This window comes from Tripterygium wilfordii, chromosome 13, assembly GCF_013401445.1.
Source record: "Tripterygium wilfordii isolate XIE 37 chromosome 13, ASM1340144v1, whole genome shotgun sequence".
Classification (NCBI taxonomy): domain Eukaryota; kingdom Viridiplantae; phylum Streptophyta; class Magnoliopsida; order Celastrales; family Celastraceae; genus Tripterygium; species Tripterygium wilfordii.
Genome location: NC_052244.1, coordinates 14,406,509 through 14,429,602, shown reverse-complemented (window position 1 = coordinate 14,429,602; position 23,094 = coordinate 14,406,509). Strand labels below are relative to the sequence as shown.

The following is a 23,094-nucleotide window of genomic DNA, read 5'->3' as shown; positions in this document are numbered from 1 at the left end:
ATGGAGAGAATAAAACAAATAAAAAAAGGGGTAAATTAATAGATGAAGGAGGGGAGTAGCCACCAATAGCAATAAAGTAAGGTGGGTGGGCTAAGGTGATTAGTGCATTCAAAGAGGTTGCTGAGACATTGATGGATTTTTGCTTTTTAAAGCTTTTTAATAGATAATAATTTTAATAAAAAAAAAACTAAAAATGTGAGAAGGGAATCTTGACAATCTGAACAGACAAGGTAAGGCTTCTCTTCTCCACTCCCCAGGTTAAAAAAAACAGGTAAAGCCAGACAGTAAAACGACTGTGGCTTAATGCGTATTTTGTATTTGATCTCTTTTTTTTTCTTACAGATTCTGTATTACTTGTGCTTGGTCAAAATGCAGAATTGGCCAGAATTTTTGAGGCAGAATGAATGAATGTTTGTGGTAGGGGGGGGGGGGGGGAATTGATTTAAGATGAAAGATCACTTGTGTTTGCTTTTGGACATTGGATATGAAAAGTTCTTTCATTGCTACAAATAATGACTTTTTTCCATAAGGAATGTCAATGGATTTGAACGGAATTAGTTCACTTTTGTCTTTTAATAAGAAAAAGGGCAGAGAAAATACAGGTTACTGCATCAACAAAATACATTTTCAATATAGGGAAAATGAAAAAAAGTAGTGGGTTTTCCCTTCAATCACTTCACAGTAGCTACCATGAAGACAAAACTTTCTATCAGATCAGATGTTCTCATTTTTCCAAGAATAGTACTCAGGAATGAAAGAATGGTATTACAAATCAAATAATATATGTCAACTATCTGATACACCATCATATTGAACAGGGTTCACTGTACTTTGAATGTGAAACCCGGCCACAGAAAGCAAAAAAAGAAAAGAATTTACAGTCCTGATCTCTGGTCCTTGCCTTTTTCTTCTTCATGTCCCAGAGGATGTTCGGTTTATGTTTTGTGCACCCAGTTTCGGAGCAGCAGGTTTAGCTCCGCGGCCTCGGCCAGCCGATAAAGGTTTAGCCCTTGTAGTAGGAACAGGAGCGGCAATGGCAGCCCAAGGATCATTAGCAAATGTTCCAGAAATTTTCGCATTCAAAGGTTTAGTATTTTTTAAGGCAGGGGCAGGGGCAGCAATTGAACCCCACAAGTCCTCGTCTTCAACTTTTATCACCCTTGGTGTATTTCTTGGTTGCAAGCTTGTACCTGAACATTAAAAGAAAATGACATAGATGGATAGATAGATACCAGAAAACCCTTCAAAATTTTGCAGACAGCAACTAACTTTTAATCTGAAAACTTCAAGGTCTAAATAGGTGAATATGGGAACTCTATACAAGGGAACTCCTATTCATAGAAAATGAAACGTAGCAATTTAATACAGCATGCAAACCAAAATAAGGGAAAAAGCAACTAAAGTAGATAGACAAATTCAATCTTAAATTCCAACAAATTGTTTAGCTGCAAGTTAAATGCATAAGTATTACCTTGTGGTTTTGGCTGTGCAACAGGTTGCACAGGCCGCTTTTGAGCAGCTTGAATACTTGCAAGAACTGGAGATGGCTTTGGATCGTCAAGTGGTTCAATGTCATCCCATCCATCTTTGTCAATGTCATTGTCATGTATTCCATTTTCAATTTCTCCCCATCCATCAGTTGAAGTAGGGGACTCAGGTGCCGGTTGACTGGTAAGGTCATGGCTGGAATTTACACGAAGAGGTGCCACACTGGGAGCATCCATCCCTAAAATTGCCACAGAAAACTGATATGAGAGATTGAATTGTTGAATTCATGCAAAAGCAACAGAGAGGAAGTACTGCTCAAGTACAAATGCAGCGAAGCTTCTCAACTAAACCACAAAAATTTTAATTATTTCTCATCCGCTCAAGAACACAGTCAGCAGCCCAACTTTTCTCAAAGCACACTTCGAAACAAATTGGTGTTGTCCTGTTGCTTATGGAAGAGGGGACAACAAAAGCTAAGGGCATATTTTGTGAGAAGATGTTAATAAATTATTTTATATACCCATAGAGCCAGTCACACCATGCCCACAGTACTATTTTGCATGTAACATTAACATATGTTGAGCAATTTTTGGACAGCACTGTCTAGTAGCAAGGAATACAGAAAACTAATCTCTAAGTTCCTTTGTGCTGGAAAATATGACTTAACGAAATAAGAGAATATTTGATGGTTGTGAGAATCGGATAGGAAAAAGCTTTGGAAGAATGATTTGGCACTTTGAAATTGTGGTTCTCTGTTCATCACAATAGTAGGGTTTGCAATGTACTAGAATATCTCGATGTATCTTAGTTTTGTCTATTATCCTTCTTCCACTTCCATGGTCAAGGGGGCATCCCCTCTGTACCCGGCAATAAATTTCTATTTTCACTCAAAAAGTATGTCACTCGTTTACATACTAATCAATCATATAAATCATGGCTAGTTGGTATTATGGTCCTGGGGGTCTTATAATACCAAATGGCAAAATCTGATGTAGCTCGCATAATTGCTAAAGTAGATGGTATTCAGAACTATAACTCTCTTAAAAGCGTGGACATGTCCTAAAAACTATACATAAGAAAATTTGAATTATGTGCATGTTGGATTTGCATTAGTCACAAGTAACAACTTGAATGATAGGATACCAAATTTTCTTTTTTTTTTTTACTTCACTGGAAAAATGAAAATGTCAAAAGGATTGGATGCATGGTAAATAGAATGGAGCACAAAACACATTTTGCAAAACTAAGCCAAAAATGATAAAATTAGCCTTACCAGTGCTAGAAGTGGAGGTTGCAGAAGCAAGAGGTGTGCCGGAATTTGCCGAAGCAAGAGGAGCTTGTTCAGAATGTTTACCTTTAAGAGTCAAGGAGCTCATGGCCCATCTGACAGGAATGACACCAATTCAAAAATCAGACCAAAGGAAAGAAATGTTGTAGAATTATTAACATAACTACACATTCTTTTACATTGATGGAAACTTGAAAACAGATACATAACCATTAAGCCAAGAACTATGAGAAGATTAACTGCCCTAAGTAAAAATTAAAGGGGCCATACTGCTGCTTTCAATACCAATTCTGACTTGCAAGTAATACTCAAGGTGCCCAACTGCCCATTTTAGCAGGACCAAGAGGACTTGCATTGGGTGATAGCCATTAATACATCAATGTAAAACCAATTTCTACTTTTCTAGTACTCACCCAAGTATGCTATCATTTCCTGGCATTGATGAGATCCCTAAGTTTCCAGCACCGGCAGTATCTCCAACATTTGTCTACAAAAGACAGTAAAACATCAGTAGGAACTAGTTATGTGGAATAGAGTACAAAGCAAAGAAGAATATGATATATTTCTCCAATCCTTCTTCCCCGATCTTTATTTATTTAAATAGTCTGTATGTAGACAACTAAAAGTATTAAACTGGTACCAACATATATTTCACTTCAGATAGAAGTCAGATTATTGAATACTTTGGCATATGACACGAATATCAATGAGTCCAAAGTAGCAAGAAAATAAGTAAATGAGAGAATCAACACTGAAGTTGGGTTAAATATCTAACCAATAGTGTTCCACAGGCCTACAAAAAGGTCAAAGCATTATCTGATCTTTACTTGTGCACTCCCTCAGTGGGAAAAAAATCAAACAAATGCAACAGGAAAGAAAGAAGAAAAAACAAATACCTTCTCATTATGTTGCTTAACTATTTGCAAAAATTGATCAACAGCTTGAAATGCCTTGGATCGAACATCACTGGGGAAAAAGAGAGAGAGAAGCACATTGGCTAATGCACATTGAGTGCCAAGCATCTTAAATATATAACAAAAATAAACAAACCTGTCCGGATCAATAGTAAGTACAACAACATTTGGAAGAATCCGTGTTGCAATTTCCGTGATATCATAATAAGAACCAGTTGCACATAAGGCCATAATACCTGCAAAAGTACAATTTTTGTTCTGGAGAATTGACTCTAAGGAATGACAGCTGAAAGCAAACCACCCGATAAACTAACAAAATTGGCAAATTTGAGGAACCAATCCAAGAAGTCAGAAAGGCGAGCTTTCGGAATAGTGCAGGTAAACATATGCGCTACAAACAATCTTATACCTGCACCTCGGGCAGGAGAGAAAGTGTCACGCAATGCACGAACTGTAAAAGCATTAATCAAAACTCTCTTCCTCGTCTGCATTGTAAGTCGGCCAAACAGATGATAAAAATGAATCACAATGGCGGAAAAAGGTAACTGGGCCACTTACTGATAGGACAAGGATAAAAAAGATCATCTGAAAGTAAGCATATCCAGTAATGTTATATTTATTTCAGATGGTGTAAGAAAATAAGAATCAGGGAAAGGTAGCCTGCTGATTTTTACCCCGTCATTTAAGTAGCTTGCAATATTGCCAAGTAATATGGTTGTGTTTGTCCTGATTGCAGGCTCTTCATCAACCTAGAGGGAGGAAACAGTCAAATGTGAAAGCCATAACCAACCAGGCACAAGGAAGCAAATTTGATTGACAACATATAGAAATCATATAACTAAGAAGAGGGCTCAAATTCAACACCAGGAAGGATGGGCATTGGGAACTAGAAAAGAAACAAGAATGCACAACACAAGTAATTTAAATAGATTTGGCCTTTTTTAATGTAGCATAGACTCTATTTTTATTGAAAAACAACTATGCAATACCTGTAACTTGGAAAGATACTTCAACAAGGATCCCGACATGGTTCGCTGAGAGAGCTGAATGTCAAGTAAAACAGAGAAAACACTCAGAAAGGACTCAAGCACTAAATTATCCACCTTATAAACACCAGTAATCAACAATACTGACATTAGAACGAAGAGAATTATTCAGGGACAGAAATGCACATGTTTAACAATTACATCTTATGAATAATCAATTCATGTACATATTACATCTAACACCCAGAAAAATAGTATGATTCATCATACAATGCGAAGATTCTCAGTCATTATAACCCAGCCACATGATCCTCCCAGGCTATTTTTTCTGCATCTAGGGTTATTACCTGTGAAGACCCCCCCTGGGCCCCCACGCATAATCCAAGGCCCAACCCTCACACCCACGAATGGGCCGGGCTGTGGCCAAGGCCCTCATGGGCAGGGATAGGGGGAAGAGAAGCCCATCCCATGAAAACCTTGGATACAGTGGGAGGAAGGCTCTCCCACTTATATACTACACTGGCATGCCCACATCTTCCGATGTGGGATCATGACAATACCCTCCCCTTCGACAGACCAACGTCCACGTTGGTCAGGCACCCTGGCCGGCCCCTCCGAAGTACAGTCGGGCCGAAACCACACCTCCCAAGGCCCTCACCTCCACGCGCCCGCGCCCATCCACGCATGGATCGGTAGCCACGTGACAGTAACCCGGGAAGATCTCCACTCCGTGGGTCGAGCACCAAGGCTGGCCACTCAGCAGACGCGGCCCCAAGGTCGGGGTACTGGACTCTCAACGAGAGCACCAAATGTGAAGACCCCCCCTGGGCCCCCACGCATAATCCAAGGCCCAACCCTCACACCCACGAATGGGCCGGGCTGTGGCCAAGGCCCTCATGGGCAGGGATAGGGGGAAGAGAAGCCCATCCCATGAAAACCTTGGATACAGTGGGAGGAAGGCTCTCCCACTTATATACTACACTGGCATGCCCACATCTTCCGATGTGGGATCATGACATTACCCCTTTAGACCATGACCCATTATGCAACATCCAGCAACCTCATTACGTTCTTTTATCCTTCCTCTACACCTTGGAGTACCTTCAACTTAACTGAGAGGACACATTCTATAGAACTAGGAAACAAAATACCCTAACCTTGTCCTTTCACACGCAGAAAAAACAGCAAGCAAGCATATCAAAGGAGCAACATTTTTTATTGGAATCTTTGTTCTTATTCCTTGGCCAAAAAATATATCCTCAAAAAATATTCTCCAAGCTCATCCAATATCTTTAAAACACTGCTATATTTCATTTTTAATACAAGAATCTTATGCACCAAAACTCATCATCAATATCCATTCATTAATGCCAAGTTCTAAATCTGTTCAAAACAAAAAACCCTTCAACTGACAGTGTTTTCCAATAAAAAAAATTCTGATCAACAAATGAACTAGACGACAAACATAAACAAGAAATGCACAAACAAGAAGACAAAAAGTCAGTAAAAAGAAGACAGAACATAATTAGCAAGAAATATGACAAACCTTAGGAGCCAAAACAAGCATGGATTTAAGTGTCAATTCCCGAAGAAAAGCAGATGTGTCCGAAAATCCAGTGGCAACATGCGAATAAACCTAGCATACACCATTCTAGAGAGGTTAGTAGATTTACAATTTCTTAAAAAAAAAGTTCTTTCCAAACAAAAAGGGGGAAGTTTACTTGGACTGAAACAGAAACTCATTTAAAATAATTACATACTTGCTCATCAACAACTTGAGCAGATAAGGACTCTCCAAATTGATCAATATGCTGCAGCAGACTAACTCGAATAGCTCTGTCGTTGGAGGAAAATAATTTCACAATTGTTGGCAGTATCTGAAATGAAGATGAAGGAAACAATGTGTCAAAAAGCGGGAGATTCATACTAAAACAAAAACATCTGATATCCCTAATGAGAGAACATATGAAAATAATCAACCAAAAAAATGAACAAACGGAAAAAGTTTTCTGATAAGAAGTTGGAAGAATATGACCTTTACATTAAATTCTTCAGCCGAAAGCCAAGAACCCATTTTCAATAATGCAGTCAGAGCAGGTGCAGCAGCAGAGGCAAATTCAAGGGCAGAAGCTAACAAAGGCACTAGCTGTAGAAATAAGAGAATAAAATCATAAGCCTGCTAAAGTGAAGGTGAAATAATACGCGGCATTCAAATGTTGTCAAACCTTTTTCAGCACAATCTGGCGAGGAAGCTGCTCTGCTAAATTTGGAAGCTTCCGGAAGAAGGTGTCCTTCTCAACACTGTCTTTCAATGTTAGAATTTCCATGAAATGTATTGTGCCGACCAACTTGTTCTGGAAATATTCTGCCAATACAGTAGTCATTTAGGATGGAGATATTGAGAAAGCAAGGGACCAGCAGAAAGTCTAGAAAAATAGAAGGCAACATGTATCCCCTGAGCTATTGGCAGTTTGCAAGTTGACCCCTCATGGATTATAATCTGGTAACTTAATAAAAGGTAAACAACTCATGTGTACAAGGATCCCACAGTGGGCGAGGTCGGGGACATGCAGGATGTTAGCAGATCTTACCCTCACATGATATGTGGAGAGTCTGTTTTCAGGAATTGAACATGTGGTCTCTAGGTTGCATCCCTACGATGAGACACCCTCCCCTAGATTTGGTGTTAGTTCGGACAAAAACAGCACATAAAGGGCAGGTGACCATTTCAAAAACTAATTAGAAGAAGTCCCTGAATTTTTAATTTATTTCAGATAAATATTCTCGTATGTTTAAGAAAATTACCCACATCTGTCTTTTCGTTTCTATGCCTGTTCTCAACTCTGTGTAACACCAACTCCAACTCTGCCCATTATTAACCTTGAAAGAAGCTTACTTTCCTTATTGATTATGTATGTGTTTCTTAGAATAGGATTGTTTACCAGAACCTAACGTTGCTTGATCTTTCTTTTCTTCTATTTTTGAACAGAAAATCCTTCAAGGAAACCCAAGTCTTATCTCCCACCAGCAGAAGATGACCTTGATGCTCAATGCAAAAAAGGTGTAGACATAGATGTTTTTGATGATGACGGCAATGGTGCTGATGACCCATCATGCTATTTGTTGTCACCACTACTCTTCAGTTCAGCATTGCTGACACTGTCCTAAATATCAAACTTGAACAACTTTGCTTCCAATGGCGAAATGGATCTGGTACTTCTCTCCAGAGCCTTGTCACAAGTTATTGTATATCTTCCTGAAGAGTTATCGCCACTGTTGCATCTTGGCTGTTCTTTGAGATCCAACAGTAAAGCTAATACATGGGTCAAGAGCTTTTCATGGTATGATCTTTCCATTCAAGAACAACTTGTTGCCTGATCTCATTGACCCTGGTTGACGATTGACCAAGCATTGGAGCCAAACCTGCAGAGAACTTAAACTAAAAACTAAGAGGCACCAAACTATTGCAGCTACCTTTGGCTTCTAAAGCAGTTGACATTAGAACAATTGAAGTTGTAGCGAAATGCATCTGGAAATCCAGAGTGTGAAGAGCCATAGAAGAAGACACCGTTACAGGCTCCGAACCAGGATACATGGACAGTCAGATACGATAATGGCTTTGCATGTACTCAAATAGTCCGCTAATTATGTTTAACCATTAAAAACTATTCAAAGTTGATTAGGTCCAGATTGAGTGGTCACATGCCCTGCACTTTCCATTTCTGTCCCAACTTATGCGCAAATTTAATTGATAGGGTCTCATTGCGAACGACCAAGAGTTCAACTATCAAGCAGCCTTCATAAACTTTCAGGAACCGAAGCTTTTCTAAATTAAATGCATAAGCTACAAATAAAAATAATAATAATAAAAAAAAGCTGGAAAGGAAAAGGGGGATTGAGTAGGGAGGCAGAAATCACCGCTATTTTCGACAAGCTTTGAGGAATTCAGCCTGCGAGAAGGCATAGAACTCAATAGCCGCTGGTAATCTGGAAGCAGAGACTGAGACAAAAACATACGAAAAATACAAATGAACTTGATCTTTTAAATTTCTTAAATAGAAACATTCAGCAAGCCCATTGATGAGCTCATACACACAAGTAATAGATACATCAGTAGTTGAAATGTAAGTTAAATAAAATCATAATTTAGAGGAGTCGAGGAAAAAATAAAGCATCAAATAAGCAGTCGATGATGGTATACACAAACAGAAAACAGACCTTAGGAATGGAAGTAGTGTCACGCAGCTCCTCCGTTTTGCTCAATTTGATACCAGAAAAAAGTTCATAAATAAGACAGCCTATCAATTAAAACAAAGAATTCATATTCAAATAAGACCGTTTGAGAGAGAATCCAAAACAAAAGGGAAAAAATTTTGAAATACCCAAAAATTATGAATCTATAATGCAAAGTGGAAACTAATAACTACTGTTCACGTATCACGTTGACAGATACCAGTTAGACAAACTTTAGAGATGTTCAACATTTTTCATATTTCATCAGTAGCATTGATTGATAAATGCAAAGGGAAAAATATATGATAGAGCAATTGATTACTGCAAATGAAATGAGAGCAGAACCAGTGGATAAATATACAGACCTCCATAAAATGGACGTTTCAATAAAATTTATTATAATGAACCATGTTAAGATTAGTTACCAAGTTGTAACATAAGTTAAAATTTGTGTCCCCAAATGGAAAAGAATGTATCAACTGTAGCTGCAGGGGAACCAATAAGCAATAATGTGAAAGCTACAATAAAATTAAAGAAATGAAGGGGATCTCCACTTTCAAGAAGAGTGGCAAGTAACTATAAGGGCATACAGAATGCTGCAAATAATTACATAAATGCCACATTAATGGGCAGTTTGTTAATATCCACCCCATGCATCACACAACAGTATACAGCTCGCTTTAAAAAGAGAAAATATTTCAAGTTCCGAGACCTACCCAAGCCCCAAGAATCAATTGCCCATGGTGGCGATTTTCTGATTGCAGCCCAGTCGGACTTTAGCATCTCCATTGGCTTATATTGAGATCCAACAAGCCATTCATATTGCTGATATTAAAAGATATAAAATAAAATGAAACGTGAGAAACCAAAGTTGACTCTTTAAAAATGAGATCTACAGCGGAGCATGAAAAGAAATCATAGCGGTTCAGAAATCATAACAGGAAAAAGGATAAGATGCTGGTGTAAAAGAAAAACATGCTGAAAAATTAGTGCAATTGATATAAGCTCATCGGTAGATGACAGAAAAAGCAGTCACACATTTTTTAATGAACATTTCCAATGATAAATCCACTAGATAGTATAACGAAATCAGTAAGGAGCGGACTTTACACAATATGAAACAAAAAAATCTTCTATGATATTATCTGTGACGCTTTCTGGATAAGAACGTTGCTCTTTTGATGCAGCGGCTAACATTTATATCACTTATATATGATAGTTGAGTTCCAAAGAGCAAAGAAAATGTAGGGTATACGATAACTTTTTTAAAAAAAAGATCAGCTTTTGTTCACACCAAAACCAGTGATTACCAGCATCGGACCAGCTGCATTTTCATTGTTCCCATCAAACTCCGATAACACATCAAAAGCATGCAGCTTCCAGTCCAAAGTTTGCGTGACAACAACACTGGCCAAGCAAACATTACCATGAACCTGTAGTGGAAGTTTGGTCAAAACGTGATTACAAAGTTCAGCTAACAGAGAACACATATCACTAATCTCAGATAAGGCTACTCACAAGCTTACAGTCATTGTTTAGAAAGCTCACAGCTTTAGCTATCTGGTTCAACCCCCATGCATAATATTCATCCCTGCCAACGAAAGAACATAGATGAGGCAAAATGAACTGAATTCGGTTAACAGACCAATTACCGATCATTCCAACCACCAAAGTTTCATTATAATCTATGGTTTTTTTGCATTCCTTTTCGAATGAATATATCAAATATTAAGAGACTGCAAATAGTAGCACTTTTATTTATAACATGAAATGCGAAAGATCCATAACAATTAAATACACATACAAGCACTGTCACACTGCACTTAAAAGCATTTTATTTCACTAAACATAGCCAATCCAAGCCTAGATAAAGGAGGGTTTTAGTATGCTCATAATCTAACTAAATTATTGTTTCAAAATGAATATATTACAGCACTGAAGGGAGGAACAAAATTTAGCCCACATAAAGTAGTTAAAACTTAATGTTAGTTGACTTGAGCTTAGTAGAAAACAAATAAATACTATCTTCTTCAAGCAATACTAAAGATACTATCTTCTTTAAGCAATACTAAAGAACAAAATTGATTAAGTAGAGTAGCACAAATATGAAGTGTGTTACACAATATTTGATCATCAGATAGCTGTAAATCTCAACTGTACATATTTAATCAACCAGTGCCTTAGATTGAAAATGTGTCTAGCATATATATTTATTGTACCAATTAAACTGCTAAATAACAAAATGCAATGCAATAAACAGAAATCATGCAGTTTGACAGCATTACAAAACTGTTAGGAAAAAGAGGCTTTGCGATAAGGAAAAAGAGAAATGCATCAGCAGATTAAAGGAATACCTTTGTGTACCTTCTAAACCTAGCTCCTTGCTCTTTTCAGACAGTGGCATAACAGGCTCTGTGACAATATAAATAGTAACCTTTGTAGAAGAACCATCAAAAGTTTCAACCTCTGTACTGTGAAGAAAAGACAGAATATTTGGATGCCTAACCTGAGAGAAGAAGAAAAAGTCACTTTTTATCCATAAATAAATTCAAAACCAATGGTAGATGACAAATTACAATCATATAGCAGCATTAGAGAGCTTTGCAGACTTCAACATTGAATGGCATTCCAGACAATAACCAAAAAGAATAACTTAGTTAAAGAAAATCATTTTCCTTTTATGTTCAGCCTTGAAGAAGACATCAATAATTAGACTTCATTAAGGTTGAAACAACCCAAATTGTCAATTCAATCAAGTTCTAGAAAGAATGTTTACAAACATGCCTTCGAATGGTGTTGTTTGAGAAACAAGAGAATCAAATATATTGAATCTGTGGAGAAAGAATAAACAGCATATATGCATTAAATCTAACACAATAATCATCAGGACTTAGTGACTTACAGTTCGAAGACGCTTCACACCATTACGACCGGCTGCCAGATGACCATCTTGGGCATTACTTCCAGAGAGAGCAAATATTGACACGGGAGATCCATCATCCTGAAATTTAAACAATAACCATGCACAAACCGAATCATCTAACAAAAGGACTTGCATAAGTGAAGACTCATTCCCTCTTCGAAATCAAAAACAACATTAGCTAATGATTTTGAAAGGAAGCAAAATGCCAATATGAACAACATGAGAAGGGGATGTGAAAAGAACATATGCCTTATTTGTTAAGAGCATTCTAAAAGGGCACTAAAAATCATGAGCTAACACAATTATGGCTCCAATAGTTTCCTATCTGTATTAACCTTCAGTACTATTGCCTCCAATATATTAACCAACCCCGCAACCTCCAAGATCCACGAAAATCCAACAGTGATTATGCTACTCAGTATAAGAAGGCAAGAAAAGCTGGAATTGAGTTATCAACATGTTGTTCCAGACCCAAAAGAACTTGAATAACTCTATCCACAGCAGCAATGGACGAGCAGGTAACTAGAATTCGAATAATCATCAATCACGGAACAAGCCGAAACAGCAATCTCAAATGGAAAGTAACTCTCAAACACGAATAGAGAAAAAGACAAAATGGGAGAAACAGAAGGGTTCACCTTGGAGGTGCCGCGATGGTGAGTCCAGGAGCCCCAGGCGGCGGGGTAAGGATCGCCAATATTGTAAGGTAGATCTTTTGGTCCAGTTCCAGATCCACCCACAACTCCCTTTAAGAACTTCAACATTTCCTCCTCCTACTCCTCTTCTTCCTCTTCCTCTTCCTCTTCTTCCTCTTCTTCTTCCTCCTCTTGTATCTGTATCAAGCTAAGCGTATTGATGATCTAATGGGGAGGAACTCGGAATAAAACGATTCTAGAGTAACTAGTTTTTGATTCGATCTACGGTTAAATACTCCATTGTTACTGGAGAAAAGTTTGACTTTCCGTGTCGTTCTAGGCCGTGGGCTTGACCGTTATGATATTTTTCGAAAAGCTTGAGCCCATTTGCATATTTTAGCAAAAATTGCGGCCCAATTCCCTTTATTAAAAATAATTAACATTCAGTGACAATAAAATCTCTATTTACCTTAATGTATTTGCATCTGCATTCACTCATAATCAAGTCATCAAGGACCAAGGTCATTCCTCAATTGTATTTCAAAAAAAAAAAAAGTTATCAAGGTTGTTTAACTAAGAGCTTGAGCCCATCCGCATCCAGTGGGAATGTTAGGGAGATATCAAAGTAATTTCGGATTGAAACATTGGAGAGCTGCAAAGAGATCAATGAGATATTCGCAAGGAACCAATAATTTCACGCTCACTTATAATTATGTTGACTATCTATAAGATATTGGATATTCCAACTCATATTTTTGTCGATAAGTCTTCATACTTGTAAGAGGTGTTATATCATGGAAAAGCACCAAACTAATGATAGTGGCATCTTCCAAATTTATAGCATGATTTGAAACAACTTCACATATATATATGCTTTGTAATATATGGAAGATAATGTCGATATAGTAACGCTCAACCGTCATGATTCAAAAGCATCATATTTCTTTAATTGAGAATGGTTATGAGTAGTTCAAAGTTTTAGAGTATCCAAAATAAGGCATGACATTGGGGTCAAGTAAGAGAATATAGAGTTAATCCTGCATTAGGACTCTAACTTAAGTGATCCACATGTTTTGACCTATCTCTATAATCCTCCTTGTGGGATGAGTCTTGACCTATCGCTATATATAGTGGCGCTATGATTTTGCATTAATTATACTTTTGTTTTTGAGTGTACAAAGAATAGACTAAAACCCTGTCACTAAATCTACTGACATATTGTGTTAAGGGTGTTTGTTTCGGGCATTTTTATTCTTGATTCAATTATTTAAACTATTAATGGCCGGAGGCATGTTGATCCATTTTGTTTTCGTTGCGTTTTTATATACAATTATCTCTTTCATCTTCAACTCCTTCAATTTCCCTTCATTACACATCTATGTATACAGTTTGTAGATCCAGAAATTTCAGTCATTGAGGGCACACATTATAGTTTTTTTCGTATCATTCTTTTTCTCCTTGCTATGATCCTTTTTTCAAGATTTTGAAACGTTGCTAAGTATAAATAGGATGGTTGTTACTGAGATTTGGGTTTAGACTAGACAATTATTGAGAGCATTAGGGGCTTAAAATAAAAAAAATATAAAAAAAACTCTGGGCCTGTTGCATTTTTACTTAACCATTGCCCAATACCATTACATTTGTACATGATTTCACTAAGCCCAACCCCTAGTGTTACAACTTACAACAGTGGATCCACCACTGTATATATATATATATAGAATGAAAATGACATGTGCTAAAGTAAACATATGAGATCAAAACGAGTCATTTTACTTTATATTCACTACAAGAAAAAAGCTTTTTAGCGACGGACATTTGCGACGGAATTTTTTCCGTTGCAAATTATCGATTTTGCAACGGAATATTCAGAAATATCCGTCGCAAACATTTTGTGAAATTTAAGAAAATTTTGCGACGGAATTTGCGACGGAAATTTCCGTGTCAAAAAAATGCGTCGCAAATACCGTTGCAGTTTAATCGCGAATTCCCGCCAACATTTGCAACCGATTTAGCAACGGACTTTAGCAACGGATTTAGCAACGGACTTAAATTCCGTCGCTAAATCCTATCCTCTGACACCATTCCCAGAAAATCTTGCTTTTTCTGTTTCACATTTGCGACGACAATAATTCCGTTGCAAATTCCGTTGCTAAGTTTTATCTTCTGACACAAGAATCTACTTTTTCTGGCATAAATTAGCGACGACAATAATTCCGTTGCAAATGCCGTCGCTAATTTTTATCTTCTGACACAAGAAAATACTTTTTCTGGCACAAATTAGCGACGGGAATGATTCCGTTGCCAATTCCGTCGTTAATTTTTATCTTCTGACACAAGAATCTACTTTTTCTGGCACAAATTAGCGACGGGAATGAATCCGTTGCAAATTCCGTCGTTAAATTTTATCTTCTGACACAAGAAAACTACGTTTCTGGCACAAGTTAGCGACGGAAATGATTCCGTTGCAAATTCCGTCGCTAATATGTCATAAAATTATTTTAGTATATCGTTGCTGCCTCTTTTTTGCTCATTTCTCTCTTTGTTCATTCTGTTCTTCCCCTTCATCGTCCTTGCTTCATCTTTTTCCTTTGATAATGGAGGTTCCTGAGTCTCGTAAATGGATGTACAACAGGGTCGGTCCTAATCGAATGGGACCTAGTGATGAGTTTTTTAGTGGTGTTGAAGAGTTCATTTCTTATGCGTGTGGAAATAATCCACGATTTGTGGACACAGGAACTATAAGGTGTCCATGCGTGAGGTGTAAATGCACAAGATTTCAGGGGTTGGATGATATAAGGGTGCACTTATACAGAAAAGGTTTTCAGCCTGGATATTATTACTGGACAGCTCATGGTGAAGAAATGCCTGAAATTCCCACTATGGAGACTGTCGATGTGGAAGCAGATGCTGTAAATTATTATTGGCAAGACAATAATCGGGATAATTTCAATCCATACGAGCAGATGGTGATGGACGCTGCTGGACCTTCGGTTGGGAATGAGTTCTTACAAGGGGAAGATAACAACCAATATGTTGTGCCGGAACCTCCTAATCCCGATGCACAAGCTTTCTTTGATATGTTGTCTACTGCACAAGCTCCACTATGGGACGGATGCGAGTCACACTCAGAGTTGTCAGCTGCGATGAGGTTATTAAGTATTAAAGCCGACTACAATATGCCCCAAGGTTGTTTCGATGACGTTGTTCATCTAATGAAAGAGACTATGCCAGAAGATAATAGGATGCCTGCAGACTTCTATCAAACCAAGAAGTCGGTGTCTAAACTCGGACTTGGGTATCAACGAATCGATTGTTGTACGAATGGTTGTATGATATACTATAAGGATGACGCAAATGAGAGGCAGTGCAAATTTTGCGAGGCAGACCGTTATAAACCTCGGAGAATTGGACGACGAAATTACAAGGATATTCCAGCTAAACGTATGTGGTACCTGCCTCTGATTCCCAGACTTCAGAGACTTTATAGTTCAACAGTTACAGCAAAGGAGATGAGATGGCATTATGAGCATCGAAGCGAATCCAACAACATGTGTCATCCATCAGATGGAGAAGCATGGAAACACTTTGACAGAATATATCAAGATTTTGCTTCAGACCCGCGAAATATAAGATTAGGTTTGTGTGCGGATGGATTCACTCCTTTTGGACAATCTGGTAAGAAATACTCATGTTGGCCTGTCATTTTGACTCCTTATAATTTACCACCTGGGATGTGCATGAAAAGGGAGTTTATGTTCCTAACAATAATCATTCCGGGTCCTCAAAATCCGAAGAGCAAAATCGATGTTTATCTACAACCTCTAATAGATGAGCTCAATCAGTTATGGTGTGAAGGTGTGATAACCTACGATGTGCACATGAAAGAAAATTTTGTTATGAGAGCTGCATTGATGTGGACTATCAATGACTTTCCTGCCTATGGTATGCTGTCTGGATGGATGACTCAGGGTAAATTAGCATGTCCTTACTGCATGGAGCGTTCAAAGGCGTTTACCTTGAAAAATGGTAGAAAAAATTCGTGGTTTGATTGTCACAGACAATTTTTGGATACGACACATCCTTTTAGGCGGAACAAGGATGCATTTTTCAAAAATCGAATTGAGAGATCAGAACCTCCTCCACGTTTGTCTGGGGAAGAAGTATTGGCACGAGTTTGGAACTTTCCAAAGATCACTGATACAGGTATATTATCATTGCCCGGATATGGCCAAGAACATAATTGGACCAAGAAGAGCATCTTCTGGGATTTGCCTTACTGGCATAATAATCAAATACGACATAACCTGGATGTCATGCATATTGAGAAGAACGTCTTTGATAACGTTTTCAATACGTGTATGGACATTAAGGGGAAAACAAAGGATAATGCTAAGTCGCGATTGGACCTTCCCCTTTACTGTAAACGCAGAGTTTTAGAGTTGGTGGAGAATGACAACGGTAAATCTCTCAAACCGAAAGCACAATTTTGTCTCAACATGGAGCAGAAAAGGGCTGTTTGTCATTGGGTCTCCAGTTTGAAGTTGCCAGACGGCTATGCCTCCAACCTCGGCAGATGCGTAGACATGAGAGAAGGAAAGCTGTTCGGGATGAAAAGTCATGACTGTCATGTTTTCATGGAGCGACTTCTTCCAATTGCATTTAGGGCATTGCCGGAGCCCATATGGGCTGCCATTACTGAGTTGAGTAACTTTTGTAGAGATATATGTTCAACTACATTGCGCGATGATCAATTGATCATCATGGAGGCGAATATTCCTGTGATCCTTTCTAAATTGGAGCGTATATTTCCCCCATCTTTCTTTGATTCTATGGAACATCTCCTGATACATCTACCATTCGAAGCAAGGATGGGTGGGCCTGTACAATACAGATGGATGTATCCTTTTGAAAGGTATTTTTACTTATATTATATGATTTGTCATATTATTATGTATATGTCAATTGAATTAATATTGTGTTCGATTGACTTTTGTTATAGGTTCCTTCACTTCTTAAAGAAGAAGGTTAAAAATAAATCTCGTGTAGAAGGATCTATTTGTGAAGCATATATTGTCGAAGAGACATCAACATTTGCTTCGTATTATTTTGAACCACATGTGAGCTCTCGACGAACCAGAGTGCCTCGAAATGATGACGGTGGTACTTTCAACCCGGAATTCCCTACCATTTCGATCTTCAATCAACCTGGTCGTCTTGCTGGTGAGGCTGGTAGGCGTTACCTCACTGATAAAGAATATGATGCAGCAACATTATACGTGTTTCTGAATTGTGATATTGTCCAGCCTTTTATAAAGTAAGCTACTACTAAATTATATTGGAATTATAAAGTGATGTTAATTTAATCGAACGATTGATGTGAATTTTATATATGTTTTGCAGCCTGTTTACAGGTTTCGTGCGAGCATCAACACCTACATTATCAGACGACAAAGTTGACTATGAAATTGAGAAAGGTTTCGCATCATGGTTCAGACAGTATGTAAGTATCTATCATTTGTCGTTACAAGACACTATTTTATTTCGCTAGACTAAAATATTATAAATTAACTTATCCCTTTTATGTTTCAGGTTTATGACCCACAAAACATGATTACCGATGAACTCATACGAGACGTGTCTAAAGGGCCATTGAGGAGGGTTCAGATATGGAATACGTATTATGTCAATGGATACAAATTTGAAACTGATGCCAGAAGTGAAGGCAAGTCAACTACCAACAGCGGTGTATGCATACGAGGAACCGATTATGGACAGTCAGAATATGACTACTACGGAATCCTGAAAGAGATTGTTCAATTGGATTTCCTAGGACTACCGAAAAAAAAAATTGTTATTTTTAATTGTGAGTGGTTTGACCCAACTCCTAATCGAGGAACTCGAATCCATAAGCAGTATGGGATTGTCGATGTGAAACGTAGAGGGAGGTACAAAAAGTTTGATCCATTTATAATTGCACAACAAGCGGAGCAAGTATACTTTGCTCCTTATCCAGAAGGGATACGTGATCGACAAGATTGGTGGGTCGTGATTAAGACGAAAGCGAGGCACACAATTACTGCACAATTGAAGCAAATGGATGACGCCTTTCAAGACGATGAAGTCACAGTTTCTCAAGTTAGAGGAGATACTGATCAAATAGAGTCTCTCGTCGACAATGAAGTTGAACCTGATGAAGTGGATTCTGATTCTCCAATGCAAATGATTGAGGAAGAGATTGATGATGATGAAGAAGAAGAAGAATTGGAATTTGATGATTCTGAGACAGAGGAAGAACTGGAAGATGATTAACAATGTGTTTATTTATTTGATGAATATTAGACTTTTATTAATTGTATGAATTCTGTGTCAATTTTAAGATGGTTTAAATGAATGATTGCATATATAAGATATATTATATATACATATAAAGAATATCATTTACTATATATGCATAAAAATATATTATAATTATTTAATATATATCAATACCCAAATTTTACCCGCACAAATACCCACAAATACCCAAATTTTACCCGCACAAATTTTCAGTACCCAAATTTTCAAAACCCAAATTGTGAAACCCTTATTCATTCCATCTATTGCATTGAAGACACTCTCGCTCTCACTCTCGCACTCATCTCTCGCTCTCGTCTCCCGAGCTCGCCTCTCGATCTCGCACTCGTCTCTCACATGCAAATCTGGAACCACTGGTATATGTTATCGTCTCTTGTATGCTATCGTCTCTGGTATGTGCACTCGTCTCTCACACTCATATCTTTGCCAAACGCTCTCATCATGTCCACTTTGATTCCAAACGCAAACGTCCATTGTAATTTGTCAAGAGCTTGCATCATAACTTCTTTTAAATATTCACCAGGTGGCCTCAATTTAGTTTTCCAAGTTTCAAGATTCGCACTTCCAAATGCTTGAAAAAAGTTCGGATTGGTGAACAACTATCTTTGGTGAGGTTTGTCCATTTGAAAACCCTGTAGCTTAAATCTTGTTTAGATTTTTTCGTTTGATGTCTTTCTACCATCTGAATGATATCTAAAGAAAGCTAAGAAGCTTAATTTCAGATTGCTGATTTGGAGGGCAAATCATGTTGTAACACAAAAACTAATGACCATAATGAATTCTTTTAAGTTAATTTCTTTTGGAAACTTTGAATATGAGTTTGGAAACTTTGAATCTGAGTATCTGCTGAGACATAAGAGCTTTTGTTTTACATTTGGGTGTAGTGTGATTTTGTTTAATTGCTTTTGTTGTTTAATGATGTGCTCACTTCATAGTCATTCTGTGTCTCCATGAGGTTTTGGCTAGTTGACCTTTTTTGTGAATTGAAAGTTGAAATGATATCTGGAAAAGCCAAGTTAAATCTTGAATGGAAGAAGAGTTTGCAGACCAGACAATTGTGGGGACTGCTTGGAAATGATATTTTGAGTTGGGTCTTTTGATTGTTTGGCAATGCTTTAGAGTGCCCTTTCTTCCCGAATTTGGTTGAGAAGACCTGCCAAGGCTTTGATCAAATAATTTCCCTTTCAGTTTAAAAAGGGTATACAAATTTGTTTATGTTACTGTGGCATTCTTCTTGGCATGTATTTTCTGATATTTTATGACTAGAAAATTTTAGGTGATGGACCTTAACCTCAAGTTTGAGGTGAGAGAGTGACCTTGGGATGATGCTAGTATATCATTGTTAGAGTCCAAGTAAAATAATAAATCGATCTGTCTTCCTATATGATGAAAATAATTTTTTAGTGACTTCAAATCAGCAATCTAAAAAGGTGGTCATTAGTTTTTGTGTTACAGCATGCTGAGGTAGCTTGTTCAAGGTCAAGAAATTCAGATATAGATATGCTTGCTGTAATAGATACGAATAATTCCCTAAGTTAAAAGAATGAATTTTTTACTTTAATTCTCTACCAAAAATACACTTGGCTGAGCTTCCTAATTATGTTATTGTTGAACTCTCCTTCATTATGACTGTTAATGTGTTTCAGCTGTTGTTTTTTTGCATTGATTTCAGGATTACTGGTTCATTTTTCTTGATTTGAAATTCATCAAAGCAAAACAAAGGTATTTGTTTTTCTTTTTCTTCTCATGTGAATTTTTCTTGGGAAAGCGCTGAGACATTACTGGGACTTGTTTTCTTAGCATTCTTCTACTTCTCAGAATCTTTTGGCTTGAAAAATTATCATAATTTATTCATAAAAAACTTCCAAGGCAACTTGTTGTCCATCCTTAAGTTTGTATTATACTCTTATGCTTGTTCTTCTAAAATTAAAACCAACTGATGATTATCAAGCTGGTCTGATATATGGAGGCAGTTTTGCTTATCATTCTTAGTTAGGAAAAAGGTCTGCGTGTTGGTACAGTATTTGCAAAATTGATTTTATACTTATCAAAAGTATTGTTTCTTCATCTGAACTATATGTACTGATTATATATGAAAGAACTATATATATATATATGTATATATATACTTCCTGAAATCACCTTTTGTGAATATATGACTATGCTACTTTTTCATGAATATATTGTTGTGAATACTATATGCCTTTAAGATATAGTGTAATTTGCATAACTAAACTATTGTTTAGCTTTCATTACTAGGAGATGGCTAGTGATCAGTCAACCGACCGTGGTCGTACTACATCCGGTCGAGGTCGTGTCTCTCGCCGTGACAGACCCATCATAGGGAATGTGGCATATTCGCACCCTAGTGTCATAGCCTCCTCGCCCTCCTCTGTGAATTCTATTGAACCAACCAGTCAATATCATCCTACTTTATCATCTCCTAGTCACTTCACGGCTGATATGTTGACAGGGGTTTCACCTCCACCTATCCCTCATATCCCACATGATATCCCACATGCACCCAGCACGCAGGGCCCACCATTGGACACAGAGGGTGCCAGTGGCTCTTCTTCCCAGAATATTGGGGTAGTGCCTCCTCAAAATAGCCTTATATTGATACGGCCTACTTCGGCTGCTCTGTAAGTACATTTTTCATTAATCTTATTTCAATATACATTTTTTACAAAAGCATTTATGTCACTAATATGTTCTCATCTGTTAATTCATAGTTTTGATCCTTTTGATGTTACTCGGAAGATAAGCGAGATCATAAAGACCAAGTATGAACGAGCCGTGACACAATGGAGTGATTTTACTCCCGAGGAAAAAGAAGGTTACTTTAAGGAGTTCAAGGTAAGTATAAAATATAAATTGAAATTGTTCACATTTAATGAATTTGTTTACCAATGCTTCACAATGTTAACTTTTTCTTATCTTGCAGAGTAAATTTACATGGGACCCTGCTCATGATGCTGCAATAAAGAAACTGTGGAATAAGAAGAGTGGAGAATTATTTCGGGGCATGATGCATAGGGCACGAGAAAACCCCACCAAAGCTGTCTGGATCCCCACTGCAGTCCTTTCTGAACTTCAACGTATTTGGGATGGACCAGACTACAAGAAGAAAAGAGAACAGGGGAAGAAAAATCGAGCATCTGAGGATAGTTGTTCTCACACTGGTGGCTCTATCCCTCACACGGAGTATCGTAAGAGAATGGTAAATTTTGAGTAAATTTAACAATTTCAATTTTTATCTTGTTTAAACTTTAAATATCATGTCTTTTGCAAATTTAATTGTAGAAGGTGGAACTTGGCCGGGATCCCACCAAGGCAGAGGTATTTGTTCGCACTCATCGAAAAAAGAGTACGCAACAGTTAGTAGATGGACGAGCAACAACTACAATTGTAAGTATTTAAATTTGTATTTGAATTAAGGTAAAAGTTGATAACAATCAAAAACTGTATAACGCATATAAGACATAATAGTTATTACTCTGTTAAATATAAGAAACTATATTCTTATATGATTACTCTGTTAGATATACTGTGAAATATATTGGTTGTGGTAGGTAAAAATTGATAAGAATTCAAGAGAAAGTTTGTTGATATATTTATTTTAGCTTAGTTGAAAAGTTTGTTGATATATATTTTCTCTTTTTTTCCTTCAATATATTGTGTTGTTGCTTCTTTTATTCTTACTAGTATTCATGAGCATTAGTATTTTCTTTTGCAGGAAAAATTTAACAAGATGAAGGAGGATATTCTGACACAGCGATCAGCCTCCTCTACTAGTGAGTCACCTCTTGAGCCGTTGGACGAGGATCCTTTATTCCTTACGGCGACTGGTGGGAAGAATAAGAAAAATCGCGTCTACGGGCTTGGATCTGAGGCAAGCTTTTTGCCTAGTTCTTCATCTTGCTCCAGTGGACATTCCAGATTGTATACTCAGGCAGAGTTGGAGCAAGAGTTAAACGAGCGCATGGCTCGGATGAACTCTGAGTTATTGGATGAGGTCGGTGACTTACGACAGCGGATGCAGGATCAGGAGCGGATGGTGCGGCAATTATTTTCTCAGAAGCAGATGCGATCCCCCAGAAACAACCCTGATGATGATCGTGGTTCACATGGACACCTTTCTGATGAAGATTAAAGTGTATTTCATAAAAATATTGAACCACTTATGTATAATATTAATTTTTATTATATGCTATTTCTTGCACATTTTGATAAAATATTTTTAATGAAATCATTAAATTGATAATTATAG

The 23,094-nt window shown here is 37.5% G+C and overlaps 3 protein-coding genes across 5 annotated transcripts; 2 read left to right on the top strand and 1 right to left on the bottom strand.

The window, feature by feature from the left end:
• Positions 1-652: 652 nt before the first annotated feature.
• LOC120013195 (probable inactive serine/threonine-protein kinase scy1) lies at positions 653-12,685 on the bottom strand. 3 transcript variants are annotated; one of them, XM_038864927.1, is made up of 22 exons: positions 12,471-12,685; positions 11,812-11,910; positions 11,264-11,415; positions 10,428-10,500; positions 10,220-10,342; positions 9,626-9,734; positions 8,895-8,974; positions 8,595-8,676; positions 6,902-7,041; positions 6,712-6,822; positions 6,437-6,553; positions 6,223-6,312; positions 4,680-4,733; positions 4,365-4,439; positions 4,249-4,275; positions 4,100-4,175; positions 3,827-3,926; positions 3,673-3,742; positions 3,190-3,263; positions 2,762-2,871; positions 1,472-1,726; positions 653-1,190 (listed from the first exon to the last, which is right to left on the bottom strand). In XM_038864927.1, the coding sequence occupies exons 1-22, from the start codon at positions 12,594-12,596 to the stop codon at positions 913-915; spliced, it is 2,421 nt and encodes an 806-aa protein (XP_038720855.1). In that variant the 5' UTR covers positions 12,597-12,685; the 3' UTR covers positions 653-912. The 3 variants fall into 3 exon arrangements, with proteins under 3 accessions (XP_038720855.1, XP_038720857.1, XP_038720856.1); XM_038864929.1 differs by having other exon boundaries at positions 11,264-11,410; positions 12,471-12,486; XM_038864928.1 differs by lacking the exon at positions 4,249-4,275 and having other exon boundaries at positions 12,471-12,684.
• A 2,379-nt stretch (positions 12,686-15,064) lies between these two features.
• On the top strand, positions 15,065-18,779 carry LOC120012633. The gene is made up of 4 exons (XM_038864068.1): positions 15,065-17,382; positions 17,470-17,784; positions 17,871-17,970; positions 18,060-18,779. Exons 1-4 carry the CDS (start codon positions 15,065-15,067, stop codon positions 18,777-18,779), a joined length of 3,453 nt encoding a protein of 1,150 aa, XP_038719996.1.
• A 223-nt stretch (positions 18,780-19,002) lies between these two features.
• Positions 19,003-23,037, top strand: LOC120011996. The gene is made up of 7 exons (XM_038863213.1): positions 19,003-19,216; positions 19,348-19,437; positions 21,353-21,466; positions 21,557-21,680; positions 21,769-22,044; positions 22,128-22,232; positions 22,561-23,037. Exons 1-7 carry the CDS (start codon positions 19,161-19,163, stop codon positions 22,975-22,977), a joined length of 1,182 nt encoding a protein of 393 aa, XP_038719141.1. The 5' UTR covers positions 19,003-19,160; the 3' UTR covers positions 22,978-23,037.
• Positions 23,038-23,094: the final 57 nt, after the last annotated feature.